General features: G+C 49.7%; 1 protein-coding gene across 1 annotated transcript; it reads left to right on the forward strand.

Annotated features, from left to right (window-relative positions):
• The first annotated feature begins 3,472 nt into the window (after window positions 1-3,472).
• Window positions 3,473-9,306, forward strand: Sstr2 (somatostatin receptor 2). The gene is made up of 2 exons (XM_090351640.1): window positions 3,473-3,560; window positions 7,816-9,306. Exon 2 carries the CDS (start codon window positions 7,905-7,907, stop codon window positions 9,009-9,011), a length of 1,107 nt encoding a protein of 368 aa, XP_090207766.1. The 5' UTR covers window positions 3,473-3,560; window positions 7,816-7,904; the 3' UTR covers window positions 9,012-9,306.
• The last annotated feature ends 4,277 nt before the right edge of the window (window positions 9,307-13,583 follow it).

Here is a 13,583-nt window from a genome sequence, read left to right on the forward strand (position 1 = left end):
TACAAGTGGCCAGCCTCCACCCTAGTGTTCCCACGAAGAGGATGAGAACCACCCACCTCCAGTGGCTTGCATTGGTGCAGTTCTGCACCCAGGCCTCTCCCTCCTTCTTTCAATCAAACTGATTGCAAAAACAACCCTCATCCTGCGTCCCCATCCCTCTCCCTCTCCCTCTTCCTCTCCCTCTCTATTTAGTAAACTGCTAAATACATAATGACCTGCTTGGAGCTCAGGGTCTTCTGGGAGAAGCTCCCAGGCTGCAAGCTTCTCCAAGGCAAGTGTCCATTACTGAGTGCTGGTCTGGCCCTGTATTCTGTCCCTCTTCTTAATTTCCTGTTGCCTATTGTCCCTCTGATAAATGCTGAAAGGGGAGAAAGGTGTTATTTTATTGCTTTAAAGATATCAAACAAGCCAGGAGGGAGGTTATCTCAGCTCCAGCCACTTGATTTTTCTCATTCAAGGCTTTGTTACTTAGTTACAAAACTGAACAGAGCAAAGAGATCCAGGCCCAAGTGGATGGCACCAATATACCCCACAGAGGGAGGGAGGAGTGGGGACAAGTCAAAAGAAGAGCCAGGAGTAGAAGTTGAGATTGGAAGCCAAGCACAAGTGGCTGGGATACCACACAGCAATTTGGGAAACCCATGTGATAGGGACAAAGTCAACAGTGGTTGTAGGTGGCACATTTTCTACTGTCAAGGTCAAAGTGTTCACATACCACTCAGCCAGCTGCAGGAAGCAAGGTGGTAGCCATGTGGACAGGACTTAGCTTGTCCAATCTGACTTAACAGGGAGCAGGAGTAAGGGGGCATGGGACTTTACAAGACAAGTGGCTAAATTTCCCTACAGCCGTTCATCGAAGTTCAAAGGCACGAATAGATAGCAACACGAGATGCAGGGTTAATGATCTGATATTGCGTGCATTAAGCCTGTCGTACTCAAATTAAAACTAGATAGCCAGATGCTGGTAGCTCCCACCTATAGTCCTAGCTACTCAGAGAGCTGAGATCTGAGAATCAGGGTACCAAGGCAGTCCAGGAAAGAAAGTCTGAGACTCATCTTCAATTAGCTACCAAAAATCCAGATGTGGTGCTCTGACTGAAAAACGAGACTTGAGAACAAATGCAGCAGTGATCCTATGTTGAAAATGAACTACACAACTTGTGGGTGGGGATGGGAGGGAAAAATTGGTAGAGAATGAAGGAAGGGGTGTCCAAATAGAAGTGTACTCTTCACCTGACTTAAGTAACTGTAACCCCTCTGTACATCACCATTATAACAATGTTTTTAAAATAAAGAACCAGATTTGGGGCCAGGAGATTGGCCTAGTGGTAGAATTCTTGCCTAGCATGTAGGAAGACCTAGGTTCAGTTCCTCGGTACCATATACACAGAAAAATGCTGGAAGTAGTGCTGTGGCTCAAGTGGTAGTGCAGTTTACGCCCAAGCTCAGGACTGGCAAAAAAAAAAAAAAAAAAAAAAAAAAAAGCCATCAGGGATGGCACCCAGGCCCTGCGTTTAAACCCCAGTATGGGGAGGGGTGGGGGAGAAAAACCAGACTTAAGTGGTAGAATGCCAGTCTTGAGTGGACAAGCTAAGCAAGAACACAAGCCTCTGAGTTCCAGCCCCACACCAGCATAAAACAAACAAACAACAATTAAAACCGGACAATGAAGAGCTATCTATGTATTATCTGTTTTCTAGTTCATCAGTGAAAAACAAAGGCATTGCCCCCTAGGGGTCATCTGGTGGTAAGGCAAGAACCAGCAGTTGGTTCTTTTCATGCCTTAGAAAATAAATGGTTCAAAATAACATGTTAGCAGGAAAAGAGATTTGAGAGCAGAGAGGACCTGACCGATTCCTGATGCTTCTCCTTCCCCCCTCCCCTTTCTGCAACCAGCATGGGTCATGGCTTTAAACTAGACAGGCCAAGAGAGGGTTGTGAGAACTGTAAAACCAGAGGAAATGAAGTTCCCAAGTTCAAGTCCATGAACCCCTCTCCCAGAAAAGTGGAGAGCAGGGACACATCCATCTCCCAGTGGGCATCCCTCTCCCACCCCACTGCCTTGTACACTGAGTCCAAAGTCCACTGAGCTCCTGAGCTGGAAATCAGCAGCATCTGATTAAGGGGGCAAAGCCAGTCCCAGCCCCCCCCCCCTTTCCATTCTGCTAAGCAGCTTCTGTTACTTTATCTGGTGCTTTCTTTCTTTCCAACCGGTTCATCCATCTGCAGGGTTCTGCAGGGCTCACCCCACCTGCTAAACCGTGTCTGGACCTTTGTTTCTCACTGTTGAACTGGAAATCAGATAATACATAGGATGGACAGCCCCAGGCAGCTCAGCTCCCAGAGGTAATTGGGGTTTGCTTTCTGATTTCCCAGCATCTAGAACTCTTACCTAGCCTGCTGTGTGTGTGTGTGTGTGTGTGTGTGTGTGTGTGTGTGTGTGTGTGTTTGGAGGAGGGAAGTGAATGTGCAGGATTGATCATGACTTATTAAAACTATTGAAACACTGGCTGAATCATCCCTGTCAAAAAATAAATAGCTACAACTTGATGCGACATACCTCCCACATCTTGTCTTGTCCCTCGGGGTCCCCCCACCCCCTCCCACACAGGCTCCCCGCCTCCCCCCTCAGCGTGCACGTTGGAGGAGGGGTTGTGCTGGGCCCAGTCCACAGGCGCTCACTGACAGCTGAAGCGAGAGGACTGAGCAGCCCCTGGGCCTCCAAGAGGCCATTACATCGGCCTGGGCCTCTGATGGCTCCTGTAACCGCATCTTGGAATCCAAGAACGGCTCACACACCTGCAGGCGTCGGCAGCGGTGTGAAGTATGGTCCTCCTCCCCCTTCTCTCCTCTGCCCTTTTCCTGGTGCTGCAGCCCCAGTCCTGGGCCCTGCGCCCTGCGCCCTGGACGAGGACTGGCCCATGGTGAACTCTGCACAAATGAGGACATCGCAGAGATCCCAGAGAAGGTCTGGCTTAACCCAGCACTCGCCAGCAGCCTGAAGTGGGCTAGGTGAAATGGCACAGATTCTGTGAAATCCGAGAGGAAGCAGCTCCTGTCCTTGTCGTGAGCCTTGGAGACACTGAAGTCTCTTCACTCCCCCCCCCCCCGCCCCGCCTCCCCACCTCATAAGTCCATTCTCCTGCTGCCTGGGGGCCCTGCGAGCTCCACCCGCAGGGTCCGGGTGGGTCTCACTCGGGTCCTCCCGCAGGACCTGGGGGCGGGGCGGGGCGGCGGTGACGTAGGGAGGGGGCGTGGGCGCCGGAGCCCGGGGCGCCCGGCCGGCTGGGCCAGTCCCAGTCGCGCAGCCTCGGCGCGCTCACGCGAGGCCACCGCTGCCCGCAGCGCCCGTCCGCGGCTCGATGCCAGGGTGCTGCCAGCCCTGTTCCCCCGGGACTCGCACGGGGAAAGCGGATCCGGCCCCGGGGGGGACGCCGAGTACCCGGCACCAGCGAAGCTGCTGCTGCTGCTGCTGCTGCTGCTGCGCTCCCGGACTGGAGAGGGTTCATCTACCAGGTGGTGACGAGTCTAATGGACAGCATTGCCCCCCGAAAAGCAAGGTGAGGTGCATGCATGTGTGTGTGTGCGTGAGCAAGTGCGTGACACCGAGTCGGAGACAGGTGTGAGAGCAGCGCACTTGGGCACCTGTGCGCGTCTGCCTTGCTGATCGAGTCGAGCGTCCATCGGTGTGGCCGCGGTGTGCAGGGGTCCGGGTGCTCGAGTCTCCGCCTTTTGGGGGTGATCGTGGTGGGAGTGCGCGGCGGTGGGTGCCGGGCATGGGCGGGGGCCCTGGGCAGTACATCCTGGAACTGCTGACCCACCGCCCCTGCCTGTATACGCGAAGCTTGCGTTGAAGCTCGCGGCCAGAGGCGGACGAGATGCGGACCTATCTTTCCTGGTCACCTGGAGGAAATCTCGTTCTGGGAAGGCAGAGGGGGCGGGGAGGGACGTTTCAAGTGGCGCAGGGGCTCCTGTAAGCATGCAGGGTGAGCTGAGCTGACTGAGTACCATGGAAGAAAGAGGGGATTCTCCCATTTCTTCAGGCTCCCACTGGGGAGGGGGACAGACCTGGGAGGAGTTGGACTCCCTCCCCTGGGCAGTGACCACTGTCTGCCCAGATCGGACAGACCGGACAGACCTAATGGTCTATCCAAGTCCTCCAGTGGCTACTGTCACTCACAGCCGTCCAGGGCACTTCAGTCTCCTCTGCCATTAGAGGCTGGTTGTGCTGACACTACAGACATCACTCTGTAAACTGTAAGGAATCCCTCGGAAAATCTTGGCATTCAGGATCATCAAGCTGATGGCCAGGAGGGGGTTGGAGGGGGGTTTTCTGAGCACTACCCCAGAGGTCCTGACCCTTGCCTGCCCCCACCTCTCCCTTTTTTGGCCAGTTCCTGGAGGGCAATGCTGGGTCCATATTGGACTGCTGTCTTTCTGCCAGTGGAGGCTCAGTCTTAAGCCTCAGAGAGACACACCTGGGTTTCTGAGTGTGGGTTTTAATGGGGGAAAAATTGTGGGAAGACAGGAGAAACTTAGTAAAAGTTAGGGTCACTCAGATGCAGGGTCTTTACTCTTACTCATTGCTTGGGCTAGTGACTGAGTGCGGCCTCTTTGAGCAGGAGCTATAAGGAAACAACATCACCTTCCTCCCCAACAGAGCCAGGTCCTCTCTCTCAGAGGAATCCAATAACCAGGCCATTTCTAGTCCCTGACAACTTTCAGGCTGACAGCTAAAACCAGTACAAAATCAAAGCTCCTGGTACATTTACACTAACCACAATTCAACAAGTATCGACGGCTTGGCATTTGGAACCCATTTTCTATAGGACAGACATGAACCAGAAGTCACTGAGAGATCTGCCATGATTTAAGCTCATTTCTTCCTGGGAAAGACTGCCTCATTCCTGACAGCTCCAAATCCTTTCCCCCCCTCAGCCACCTTCTCGAAGGCTCTGAAATGCTCCGTGGCTGCCTTCCAAAAGTGAAGCAGTGCTACATCTCAGTCGATTTGGGGAAAAGACAACCCCAGGCATCTTGACCCAGTGGAGAGGGCAATGAGGGCTGGAATTAAGCCTTCATCTTTCCTCCAGCCCCCTTCATCACCACCATCTCCAAAACACCGGATGCAATTTACAGTGGACTCCTGAGGCCCCCAGAGTCCTCAGTCTTAGCCAAACCATCTATGGTACACAAACAGACCCCACAAGGCTGAAGGTTAGCATGCCTCCTCATTACAAGCAGTTCAAGGAGGATTCTTTAGAATTAAATAACTCACAAGATGGATTTTTAAAAAATGGCAACAGAAACATCCGAATTAATTCAGCTATACGAAAAAGAGTTTCTGTATAGCTCCTGGTTTCAACAGCTGTCAGCTTATGCATTTTTCCCCAGTACAGATGGGAAATCCCAGTTCTCCAAAGTACTTTGCAAAAAGATCAGCCACAAAGCTCAGATTCTACAGAGCGTGATGGGGGGAAAGCACAGAAAAGCTAAGCACCTGGTGGGAGAAAATGAAGCAGAGGGGGTGCAGACCCTGATCCTCTAGCATTTGTTGTTGGCCGAATCTCTTTCAGTTTATTGGGAATGTCTCCCTGATCATTAGACAACTCACTCAGTCACCAGAAAAGGCCTCTGCATGTGGAAATGTGCCAGCCAAATGACTTATTCTGGACACAGCACCCTTTAAACATCTCCCCTCTTCCCAGATGGACTCCCTTCCCCCATCCTATCTTCTTGTTTTAGTCTTCACCAACTCAAAACCAGCCCTCAAATTTAATTCATCTCAGGGCCCCTTGTCTGAATCCTTGGGTTAAGGAAAATATCTTCCATCCCGAGTTCATTATCTCCATATAATCCCTGCCCCACTGGAGTTCATTCCCTTACTCAATGTTGACTTCCTTCAGGACATTAGCTATGTATTGTGTCCAGCACAAAGAAGCACCCTAGCCATTTTTTTGAGTCACTAGATAAATCATTGAATTATGAGATCATCTATGATTGCTTTATATCATAAGCCAAGCCAATTATTCTCTCATCCTGGTGATAACGTAGAAGCTGTGTGCTTCAAATCAAAGCCCAGGTATCAGTTACCAGTTTTCCATCCACTGAGCAGTTGTGAGATCATAAAACAGCATTACCTTTGTTAGGGCCAGGTGGCCTGGCTTCAAAAGCAAGTTCCTTAAACTCCCAAGGCCATGGTTGCCACATCTTTACAGCAGGAAAGCTATGGTTGGGACAGGAAGGGTGTGCATGAGCCATGTCCACCTATATGAACAGTCTGCAGCCTTCACTTGCACCGAGTTTTGTCCTTAACCAGGAGTCAGGGAGTCCGTGGCAGGCAAGTTCTTTGGGGAACAGGAAAATGCTGTGGGGCAAGACTCCTTTAGGGACCTCAGGAAAGAGCTCTCTACTGCATGACAGAAGGGGGGAAAAAACTAAACTAGAGCAAAATGAAAGCAAGCCAGACTTTTATTTTTAATATTGAAGACTCTAAATTGATTCACTGTGTAGGCAGGTTTCAATAAATTAGAGATAATGAGATGGCAGAGAGAGAAAAGTGGGGAAAATAATATTTATGAGGTTCTGATTACCATGAGCCTCCTCTGGCTCAACCTTCACGTCAGCTCTCATTAACAAAAGAGTCAGAGTTGCTAAAGGCCAGGCCTGAGGCAGGCTCAGTGGTGGAGGCTAGGTTTATTCCCCCTGTAAATAATTCTTGTCTTTTCAGTTGTTTTTTTCTGTGTATGTGCATGTGTGTATGCCTGTGTGTGCCTGTGTGTGTGTGTCTGTGTGTGCTTGAATGCACATGGCTCAATAGCTTGAACTCAGGGCCTTGCATGCAACTTGGTCTGTTTCTCATGACTAGCACTCTACCACTTGAGCCAAACCTCCAGGCTGGCATTTTACTTGTTAATGGGTGATGGAGATCGTTCTGCTTGGCCTGGTGTTGAACATCCATTCTTCAGACAGCCTCCTGAGTAAGCATGAGCCAGCAGTGCCTAGCAAAACTTCCTCAAAGGGAAGAATGCCCAGCCTGGAAATGCCAGAACCCTCTGAAGTCAAGGGGCAGAATTCTTGTAGTTCGGAATCATCCATAGCTTAGAGATCTTACAGATTTTCCTGAAGGCACACTATGTGTGTCTATGTGATAGCTTAGCCAAACCCTTCCCCAGCACCAGAGAAGAAACTCAAAAGTGAAGAAGAAACAACAAAAGCAGCTAGACTGCTGATGTGGAAAGATAATACCATTTTCTGTTTAAGAATATAAGAGGAGGGCTGGGAGTTTAGCCTAGTGGTAGAGTGCTTGCCTAGCATGCAGGAAGACCTGGGTTCAATTCCTCAGTACCACACACATAGAAAAGCCTGAAGTGGTACTGAGGTTCAAGTGGTAAAGTGCTAGCCTTGAGGAAAGCCCAAGGACAGTGCCCAGGCCCTGAGTTCAAGCTCCAAGACTGGCAAAAAAAAAGAATATAAGAGGATAATTGGCTCACTCCTGGCAGTGTAGCTACTTAGGAGAGAGAAATCTAAAGGATCCTGGATTGATGTCAACCCAGGCAGAAAAGTCTCAGGATCACTATCTTTAAAACTAGCAACAAAAAAAAAACTAAGCTTGAGGCATGGTTCAAGTGGTAGAGTAACAGCCAAGCAAACTTAGCAAGCAGTAAGATCCTGAATTCAAACCCTGGGTAGAGTGGGTAAAACAAAACAAAACAAAAGAATCTAAGGTGGGGGAGGAATTCCCAGAAATTTGCAGAGCAGGTGAGAGCTTACACAGCCTGGGCCTGACGGACCACTCTTCCCTTTTCCTTCCAGATGTCACTGTGGGCCCTGGGCCTCCAGGGACCGTTGAGGTAAACACAGACCTTTGGGCTTTTGGCTCTAGACTGCTCAACAAAGCAGCCATGGAGATGCTGATGGAGCACATCAATGGAAGCCAGGAATGGCTGCCCTCTTCCTTTGACCTCAGTGGCTCGGCGGCAGCCAATGTCTCTAATAAGACCGAGCCCTACTATGACATGACAAGCAACGCCGTGCTCACGTTCATCTATTTCGTGGTGTGCATTGTCGGGCTGTGCGGCAACACTCTGGTCATCTATGTCATCCTCCGCTACGCCAAGATGAAGACCATCACCAACATTTACATCCTCAACCTGGCCATCGCCGACGAGCTCTTCATGCTGGGCCTGCCCTTCCTGGCCATGCAGGTGGCCCTGGTCCACTGGCCCTTCGGCAAGGCCATCTGCCGAGTCGTCATGACGGTGGACGGCATCAACCAGTTCACCAGCATTTTCTGCCTGACGGTCATGAGCATCGACCGCTACCTCGCGGTGGTCCACCCCATTAAGTCAGCCAAGTGGAGGAGGCCCCGGACAGCCAAGATGATCAATGTGGCTGTCTGGGGGCTCTCCCTGCTGGTCATCTTGCCCATCATGATTTATGCTGGGCTTCGGAGCAACCAGTGGGGGCGCAGCAGCTGTACCATCAATTGGCCGGGCGAATCGGGGGCATGGTACACGGGGTTCATTATCTATGCATTCATCCTGGGGTTCCTGGTGCCCCTCACCATCATCTGCCTGTGCTACCTGTTCATCATCTTCAAGGTGAAGTCCTCGGGCATCCGAGTGGGATCCTCCAAGAGGAAGAGGTCGGAGAAGAAGGTGACCCGGATGGTGTCCATCGTGGTGGCCGTGTTCATTTTCTGCTGGCTTCCCTTCTACATCTTCAACGTCTCCTCCGTCTCCGTGGCCATCAGTCCCACCCCGGCCCTGAAAGGGATGTTTGACTTTGTGGTGGTCCTCACCTATGCCAATAGTTGTGCCAACCCTATCCTCTATGCCTTCTTATCTGACAACTTCAAGAAGAGCTTCCAGAACGTTCTCTGCTTGGTCAAGGTGAGTGGCACCGACGATGGCGAACGGAGTGACAGCAAGCAGGACAAATCGAGGCTGAATGAGACCACGGAGACCCAGAGGACCCTCCTCAATGGAGACCTCCAAACTAGTATCTGAACGGCTCGGAGAAAAAGAAACAAACCGAGCTCTGCCTGTGGCCTCGTGGGCATGGGCTCCATCTGCTCCCGAGCCCCTTCTTCCCACTTGTCTCTCTTGGATTCTAGAAGCCCAGCCTGATTCAGAGCACAGTGCTGGAGTGGTATGAAACATAATGTCTTATTCCCATTGCCTCTCCTTCAAGCAAACACGTAAATGCAGGCAAGACAATTCAAAATTGGAAGAGGAGGAAATCTCTGCCTGGATGGGCTCCTGACTTGTTGAAGCCCAACAGAAAAGTAGAAAAAGAAAAAGAAACAAAACAAAACAAAACAAAACTAAGAATAACTTATCTGGGGATATGTGTGCTTATACATGGTGTGTAATAGTGTGCTTGGAATGATAATATTTATACTTGTCTGTGTCTACTTAGTCTCTCTAGGATGTTTGTGTTTAGGTACACAAGTAGCAAATTCAAGTGTGTGTAACACAGATGGACGTTTACCAAAATACAGATCAAGAAGAGATGGATTCGCCATATCAAGCCAATCAAAGCTTGATTAAGGGATGTCACTTCCACAAGTCTTTTGAGGGCCTGGGAGGAGCCTGTGGGGTACAGTCAGATAAAAATTGTGACAGTATGGCCTAGAGCACGGCCAGTGGCAAAGTGCTTGCCTAGCATGCATGAAGCCATGGGTTTGATTCCTCGGTACCACATACACAGAAAAAGCCAGAAGTGGTGCAGTGACTCAAGTGGCAGAGTACTAGCCTGAGGAAAAAGTGTCCAAGGACAGTGCCCAGGCCCTGAGTTCAAGCCCCAGAACTGGCCAAAAAAAAAAAAAGTGGCAGTATGATATATTTGTATTCTTTCTCACAGGAGGGCCTCACAGAATCTGCTTCTCCTTATGAGTTAGGTCACAGTAAGGAGGTGAACAAGAAAAGACAGGGAAAAACACAGAACCTAAATTCATGAGTTTCCTCTCCTCAGCTATCATCAGTTATTCATTTACCCCCAAAAAGGACTTCAAAACTCATGGCGATCCATCATTGTGTGCATGAAGACAAAGCCTGCTTTATTGTCTGACTGCATTTTTGTCCTTTCTCAAATAGCTTTAGTTTCTCTTAGGGAACCATGGGGAGGGAGGGAGAGGACTCACTAACCTGAAAGGCAATAAATGAACTGTGATTCTTCAAAGAAAACCATTTTATTCTCCCCACCATGAAAACAAATGAATTATAAATTATACCTTTATGAGAAACCATGAAATTGTCTGGACCTTTCTTTAAAAAAAAAAAAAGCCGGACATGAAAGAAAATGGAACTGTAATTAACAACTCCTCACAGGGCTTTCTAAAAGACCTTATAGGAAAAAAAAAATCACAATGCCTATTAGAGACCAAGGATGCTGTTTATACAACACACACACACACACACACACACACACACACACACACACACACACACACACACGCCAATGCAGTGTGGAGTGCATAAGTGTGTCAGGGTTGTGGAATCTTGTCCTGCACAGGTGTGGCTGTGTCAGGGACTCTGACTGTACACATACCCAATGTCTGGACTTCAGTGCTGCTGTCGCCCTGAGCTCTCTCCCTGAGCTCTTCCGCAAGGACAATCAGTGGCATTTTGTTTTCGCCAAAACTTGGGTGGGTTGAAGTGATAAGAAAATAGCCAATGAATGTCCATTCACTCACTGCTCACAGTTTCTCAGGTTGATGCCTTATAGTATTTGTAATTCCTGCAGAATCAAGGAAGCAGAGATAAAAGGATCTCTGTTGGAAGCCAGATGGAATAAACAAGTTAGACTCCAAAACTAGCAGTGAGTAGAGGTGCACATCTACAATCCCAGCTGCTGGGAGGTGGAGCAGCACAATCCTGGTCCGAAACAGATGGCGGCAAAAGCACAAGACCTTATCTGAAAATAAAAGGTCTGGGTGTGTAGCTCAAGTGGTAGAGTACTTGCCCAGCAAGTGTGGGATCTCAAGCTCAAAACCCCAGTATCAAGAAGAAAGAGAAGCCTGGTGTGGTGGCTCACACCTGTAATCCTAGCCACTCAGGAGGCTGAGATCTAAGGATCGAAGTTCAAAGCCAGCCCAGGTCTGTGAGAGTCTTATCTCCATTTAACCACTAGAAAATCAGAAGTGGCCCTATGGTTCCAGGGGTAGGGCAGTAGCCTTGAGCTAAAGAGCTGAGGGACAGCACCCAGGCCCAGAGTTCAAGCCCCATGACCAACAAAAAGAAGAAGAAGGAAGAGGAGGAGGAGGAGGAGGGGGAAAGGAAGAAAGGAAGGAAGGAAGGAAGGAAGAAAGGAAGGAAGGAAGGAAGGAAGGAAGGAGGGAAAAAGTTTTAGTTTTCCTCTTCTGGGTCCTCAAACTTTCCTCTTCTGGCCTATATTATACATGGTAGCCTATGCTTCTGCAATAGAAAGAGTTGGTGAGGAAGGGAGAAAGGAAGGGAGGGAGGGATGGAGGAAGGGAGGGATGGAGGGAGGGAGGGAGGGAGGAAGCGAGGAAGGAAAGAAGGAAGGAAGGAAGGAAGGAAGGAAGGAAGGAAGGAGGGAAGGAAGGACAAAGTTTTAGCCTTCTCTTCTGGCTCTCCAAACTTTCCTCTTCTGGTCTATATTGTACATTGGTAGCCTATACTTCTGCAATAGAAAGAGTTGGTGACACCAAACATGGAAGTGAAATTTTCTGGAACAATGTCCATGAAGAAGAGAAGGTGAGGCTGGCGGATGGCATCTCTACCTACACAATGTGGACATCCTCTCTGTGACAAGCGCGAGGGCTCTGTGTAAAGCTCTGAGCCTCTGAGAGCCTGGGTGGGGTCTGGGGATGGAAAGGGGAGAAATCCATGGCTCCTAGGATACAACTCCATGAAGATGCTGGGAAAGAAGGCAGGGCCTGCAGCCCTGGTGAAGGATCTTGAGAAGTCTGGCGAGTGTTGGTGTGGACAATCCCAAGAGCCAACAACCAGAGCAACAGTCTAGATCCTCTCCCACAGTTTGGCCACATTCAATACACCACTGCATTTCCCAAGGTGCTGGCAAAGCAGACCTTTACCTGAGCACTTAGTTCATTTCCAATGTGTCAGTGTTTTGAGGCAGAATTTATACTGTTATCTAGCAGTTCCTCTAGGCAAGAGCCACCAGGGTCTGGGTTCGAGCTTTTGAAGCAGCTGTCACCCTTCAGGCTGAGAAGGGCATCTCCAGGGAAGTGCTCCCAACCCCAACCCCTCCCCCTCCCAACGACCCCCTCCCAACCACCCCTCCCCCTTGCCACATGGCACCCACCAGGGTTGTTCTCACTCACATGTCTCATGGTAGATCTGACTGTGCTTAAAAACAGAGCTAAATATTAACCAAGACCTAGCCACACCAACCATAAAGCATTATTGATTCTCCTAAGCTAGAAGTGATTATGATTGTGATGCCTTTAAAATAAAATGCTAGGCCTGGATCACCCAGCCCATTGAGTGGCTGACTCCTTGTGGACAAAAACTTGAAGCACAAGAGGCCTGAGGACACGGATGCGTCCGGTAGGTAGAGTCACAGGTACACAGATGGGTACGTGTGCCATGTAACTTCACCCTCTTTGGGGCACTGTGGAGGAGGCAGGCCAGGGGAAGGAGTGGACCCTTATGTCCAATGATAGTGTCAGTCCCCAGAGGGAACAGCGCCATTCTTCATGTCACTAGGACCGGGAAGCAAAAAAGGAATGTCCTGGTTGAAAGCACCATTGTGTTGGCCCTGAGCAAATGCCTGTGTGATACAGTCAGGCCTGCTTGCACGCTGCCTTTAGCTCCAATGTACTATGGCAGATTGAATCAGCCTCCCTACTCTGGGAGGACAGAACATAGACCCGCCTTTTTCTTCCCCTGGGCACCTCCTCTCTGCCAACTTTGCTCTCTCCAGGCTCTACTGGCTTGTGCACTGCCTGTAGCTCCAGCGCTGTGTGGAGGCCTCCCACAGGCATCTGTGCAGCCAGGAAGTCCATTCTTTTTCCTGGGCCTCACCCGATCATTCCCACTCCAGCTGGGCAGACATGCAATTTGGTTTGCTGCCAGTGATATGGTTCTAGACCACGGGTATAAAGACAGAATGTGTATTTTCAAGGTCTCCTTCCCACTTCCGGGGCCAACAAGTGAGCCCTATTTGCTGGAGCCCAAACAAGGACACAATACAGCAGGTCACTTCCCCAAGTAAAGCTTTTGGTGGGTGGTGTCAGCCTAAAGAATATCAAGGAAATGGGCAGAGTAGCAGAAATGTGTAGTCCCAGCTACTCAAGAGACTGAAGTTGGAGGCTCCTCAGAGCCCTGAAGTTTAAGACCAATCTAAGCAGCATAGAGAAACCATATATTACAAAAAAAAAAAAGTTGCCAGCACTAGTGGCTCATGCCTATAAATTTTAGCTACTCAGGAGGGTTCAAGGTTCAAAGTCCACCCAGGCACTAAAATCTCAGTGACTCCTATGTCCAATTAATCACCAAAAAAGTGGGAATGGAACTGTGGCTATAGTGGTAGAGCACTAGTCTTGAGCAAAGACACTTAGGGACAGCTCAGGCCCGGAGTGCAAGACCCAG

This window comes from Megascapheus bottae, chromosome 17 (assembly GCF_031878675.1).
Source record: "Megascapheus bottae isolate mThoBot1 chromosome 17, mThoBot2.hap1, whole genome shotgun sequence".
NCBI lineage: Eukaryota > Metazoa > Chordata > Mammalia > Rodentia > Geomyidae > Megascapheus > Megascapheus bottae.